The following is a 5,147-nucleotide window of genomic DNA, read 5'->3' as shown; positions in this document are numbered from 1 at the left end:
CTAACCAGTCGGAAGTAGGTGACGGGCTCATGTCTCCCACATAATTTACCTTCTAACGTCCTTCCCAGACACGCACATAGGCCAGTGCCTCCCTGGTTTCCACCGGGTGAGTGCCTGCCGCTCAGGAAGCAAACCCTACGGTGACATTTTCACCTTAGAAAATCTCTGAGACGACACCAGATTCCCACCTAGTTCGGGTCGTTTTGTTTCTTGCACATAGCAGGCCCTTCCGACACATAAAACCTCAAAACTATGGCCGGAATGTGCCTAAAGTCTTTCCTTTTAGGATGGAGCCCATTTTAAGAACACATTCTTTTTATCAAATTCCTTTACGCGTGCTAATTTTTCTAAACTAGTTAAATTATACAGACTGTTCATGGGTGACACTGTGCTCATGATCGCGGGAATCTCATTTATCTAGAAAGGCACCCTTGGTGAGACTGTAATGGAAGTTCATCAGAACAGGGGATTATTATATATTTACTCATATCGATATCCACACCCAGCACCCAGCCTAGTGCACAGTAGGTAGTGAGCGATTATTAGTGATTATTTATTGTTAAGCTTTGTCACTACCCTAGGTAGTCTATTATCCTGTTCATGCCTATCCTCTGTCCCTATGCTTTCCACGTCACAGGTACTGTACAGAAAGCCATCATGGCTTGATGGTGCAGAATTTGTCCAGACCCCACCTCCTAACACTCAGAAGCTTCCTGCATTATAAAGCCACCCCGTGCAGCACCTGGCTTCCTAGGAAACCATACAGCTGCTGGGCCCCGCTGCCAGCACCCAGTTCCTGGAAAGGGGTAACTGAGCAAGTCTCTCCCTCAGTGTGTGGTGGAGGATGATTGCCAGGTCTCAGCCGGGATCTTGGACCTCCCGGGAAGACTATGATCCCGCCCCTCGGCCGGAATGGCGGTCACACGCGTGAACATGCGCACTGCCGCAGCGCAGGATCTGCGTTCGAGGTTCCCACGGAGAGCACACTCGGTCTACCAGCTCCTCGCTCACAGAAAGTCAGAGGCAGCACATAGGGACCCCACGGTCTACCCTGTTGCTGTCACTCCTAACCCATTATTCACCTGATGATACCTGTTATTTCCTCTCCCCCTATTACAACAGTCTTTCAAGGTAAGGGTCATATCTGCTTTGTTCACCTTTTTGCACCTGATGCCAGGAGCACTGTGGGTACTAGTACATGTCTGAGGAATGGATGAACAAGAGAATTCTGCAGGATTTGTAGCCTAAATCCTATCGCTTTACACTTAGCTCAAGGCAAACAAAAGCACATACCTCAAGTAATTTAGCTTGTCTCCCGCACCAACCCTCGTGGTCATAGGGGTGAACTATGGCTTTAATAGGAGGACGGCAAAAGAAATAGCTCACTATTTTATCTGTCGGAAGGACAATGCCAAATATATAATCCAGCACCTTCTTAGCACCTGCTGTGGATCACATGTGTCAGTAAATAATCTTCCTCTTCCCCGCAGATGGGGACCCTTACCTGCCCTGCTTACTTTGGGTTTGATTGTATGACCGGCTTTGGACAATAAAATCTAAGTGGAGATGATACCTGCCACAAATGAAAAGAAATTCTCAGGGGCCTGAGGTGTCTTCGCCCTCCTGGACATCGCCGTTGGCCCTGGACACTGTGTGTCCCAGATCAGGGCTGCCTGTCGCTAGGGTCTCAAACCCACGGTCCATCCCCGCCTGGGGCAGAGCTGCAGTGGGCCACCTCACGTAACACCAGCCAGAAGTGTGTTTGCAGCCACTAAGATTTGGGGTTGTTATTGCAGTACAAACGAACACAACTCACACTCTGAAGTGCTGCGCACTGGTGATATGCAGTGAGCAATACAGATACAATTCGTGCTCGAAGGGAGCTCACTCTCCAGTTGTGGAGGGAAACCACCAGAAAACAAGCAAATTATGAACCATGATATGTGCCATGAAAACAGAGGCCTGACGCACATCTACTACCATCCCAAAGTTTTAAATATGATTTGCCATGTTACGGGGACACGAGAGGAAGATTCTACTCACCTATAGCTGGCACTTCTCTTTTGGAATCTGAACTCTGAAACTCATCAGATTGTCCTTTGGCTTCGAGGAAGCATGAGACCCATGGGGGACGTGGCTTTACCGACCACGCAGAGCCGTGTGGAATGAACGACTGTCACCAGCCGTACCTCACTTTGTTTCTTGCCTATCCTTACCTTCTCTGCAACCTGACTCCAATGACACATTTTTATGATTTGCATTTTCTATATTTTTGGAAACTGATTCAAATTCTCTATGGTTTATAGTAAGAGTTTAAATTTTCCACTCATTTGTCACAGGTAATTAATATAAATTATAAATTATTAGGATGGGAGCGTATTTTGGACTATGATTGTGGAATGATGACATTAAATTACAATCTTAAAATTCTCTGCCAAGAAACAAGAAAATATTTCCCCTCACAAAGAAAAATTCCTTCACAAATGTTGTTTCTTTGGGTTGTTGAGTAACTTCTTTAAAACGTTGTAAGATGTAAATTTCCACTAAAACTCTTCTCCCATAAGACGAGAAGGCAATTAAAATCCAATCATCTAAACATTATAAATGATATATCATTCTAATTACTTCGCTTAAAATATATAAATAAAAATTTAATACACGAAAAAATTCACCTGCCCAGATTTCCTAAGCCCTCAACTTATTTTCACAACCGTCCTTCATTCCCGTCTCGGGGTCTCACTTTTTCTCATCTGTCAGATGCGGCTGCGCGCAGTGAACTCATTCCGTCTGCAACCCCTGCGCCCCTGCGCCCCTGCGCCCCCGCGTCACTCTAAGGCGCGAGTCGGCGGCGGGGGCACCTGCCTGGGCTCCCCGGCCGTCGCCATGAAGGAAACCGCGGGCGGAAGGAGACAGCTCGCCACCGCGTGGCCTCCTCCACCGCGGCACAGAGATTTCGTTTCAGTAACAAAGTGGCGAGGAACAGGTTTACACTTGGAACGTACGCGATGGCGTCTCCGTCGCCACGAGCCGTGACACGTGTTTTAGCCTCGTTGTGTGTCCCCCCCCGACGGCGCGGGGCAGACCTGTTCTCCTCCGGGATGTGCAGGGACATGAACTGCAGGGGGTCCACGCACTGCACCAGCCAGCCCTGGCGCTCGCTGACCCGCGACACGTCCACCTTCAGGAACTGGTTGGGCATCCTGCTCCACAGCACGTGCGACAGGAACTGCACGTGCAGGCGCGGCGGGCACTGCGGCACGGGGTTCCTGTGCTCGCTCTTGAACAGCCCCGCGGACAGCGGCATCACGTTCTGGGGGGCAGAAGGAGAGGCGTTGGTCAGGCTCCCGGGGGCGCGGCCACCCGAGTTCTGCCCGGGAAAGGGGCAGGGGAGGCGAGAGACGCTGCACAGCGGCGCCGTCAACACGAGAAGTAAGGAAAGCCCGGGAGGAGCCCCTGAGAGGACGGGCGGAGAAAACGCCGGGGGCGATGTGGGGACCGCACGCCCCACACCCCGGCACACCGAGAATGCAAGCGCAGCCAAGTGCGACCCACGGCCGGCGTCTCATCACCAAGCCGGCCCGCGGGGACACGCGGCAAGTCTGCAGCTACGCCCAGGGCCAAACGTCCTGAATCAGAGGTCGTTCCCATTTCTCTCTCTGTTTGTCACCCACTCGTCCATAAACCACACACTCGCTCACCATCCGCTTTGCCAAGTTTCAGTACCCAGCAGTACACCAGAGACGACAGCACGGAGCTGACCGTCATCAGCTGACACGACAGCACGCAGCTGACCGTCATCAGCCAACACGACAGCACGGAGCTGACCGTCATCAGCTGACATGACAGCACGGAGCTGACCGTCATCAGCTGACACGCTCCGTTCCTCCCCACCTTCCTGTCCACCAGCGCACGTCTTCAGCCACCTGATTCCTTCAGGCCAGTCTCAGGAGAGCGAGGTCTCCAGCTGCCAAAGCCTCCTCGTCCGCTGTGATCACGACACCACCCGCCCCCTTCTGAACCTAAACGCCACGGTCCCACCCCCCGCTGCGCTCGGGCTGCTCTGCGGCCTTCCGCACACGGCCTCGCCCTCCCGCTCCTTCCTGCCCCGTCTGCGACTGGGGGAGCCGCGCACCATCTTAGAGACTGGAAACAAAACAGACAAAATGCCCTCGCAGAGCTTCCATGTTTTCGATCGGAGACATAAACACAATCATTAAGTAGATTAAACAGTCTGCTAGAAAGGAGGCCATGGGGGAACTAACAAACACGGGCGGGAACCAGAACGCAGGGCGGCCATAAGGAACAGCATGATCGGAAGAGGTGTCACTGAGAAGGTGACAGTTAAGGAAAGACCCAAAGGAGCGGAACGTCGTGGATATGGGCGGGTGGCGGGGGGTGGGGGGGAGATTTCCACGCAGAGGGAACGGTCGGCGCAAAGGACCTGAGGAGGAAGCCTGCCCGCCGCGCCTCAGGGGCCGACGTGCAGTGACAGAGCAGAGAGCTGGGGAGATGGGTCGGAGTCGGGATGCCCGGCCGTTAGGGCCCGAGAGCCATCAGGACACCGCGGAGGGATACTCTCCGGGGAACGAGGAGGCTGGGTTTCAGGCAGTGGCACAGCACTGACTGATATTTTAAGGTAGCGACAGTCACTCAGATTGTTGAAGGAAAAACAGATGGGCAAGGGTGCGTCGCGGAAGCCCAGGAGGCAGCCCGAGGAACCCGAGGGTGACGGGCGGTGTGGCAGGCGGCGGGGGCGTGGCGGGCGGTCAGAGGGTGGAGGATTTGCTGGCGGATGGAACCAGGGCTCCAAATGGAAAGGAGGGGCGTCGGGGATGACTCGAGGTTTGGGGCCTGAGCAACCGGATCTGCTATTAAATGACCTGGAGTATGTAGCTCATCAGGTCGGGAGGAGGGGCGAGTGACAGTCAGGCAGTCCAGGTCTGAACACATTCGGTCTGCCATACCTAGAAAACCCCGAAATAAAAATGTCGGACAAACCAATATACACTTCGGAGTTCTGAGAAACTACCAGTTTTGTCAAATTAAAAAAAAAAAAAAATCATCTAAACTTGCTGCCCCCTTTCTCGTACTTTCCATCTTGAATTCACTATAACAAAGACTTTCCCACCATTCTGCAGTCTTCTGGC

At 52.7% G+C, this 5,147-nt stretch overlaps 1 protein-coding gene across 1 annotated transcript in view; it reads right to left on the bottom strand.

Annotated features, from left to right (window-relative positions):
• The window catches only part of LOC105304450 (ryanodine receptor 2), a gene marked incomplete at its 5' end in the record, with an annotated part of 220,090 nt that overhangs the window by 210,034 nt on the left and 4,909 nt on the right, over positions 1–5,147 (bottom strand). Inside the window, 2 exons of the mRNA XM_023522367.1 lie at positions 2,990–3,310; positions 3,724–3,895. Of these exons, the coding sequence (XP_023378135.1) occupies positions 2,990–3,310; positions 3,724–3,895 (493 nt within the window). The remainder of the gene's footprint in view (positions 1–2,989; positions 3,311–3,723; positions 3,896–5,147) is intronic.

The sequence above is a fragment of the Pteropus vampyrus genome, unplaced genomic scaffold (genome assembly GCF_000151845.1).
Source record: "Pteropus vampyrus isolate Shadow unplaced genomic scaffold, Pvam_2.0 Scaffold342, whole genome shotgun sequence".
In the NCBI taxonomy this organism is placed as follows: domain Eukaryota; kingdom Metazoa; phylum Chordata; class Mammalia; order Chiroptera; family Pteropodidae; genus Pteropus; species Pteropus vampyrus.
Note: the sequence above shows the minus strand (reverse complement) of the source record. Positions and strands in the feature narration are given on the sequence as shown.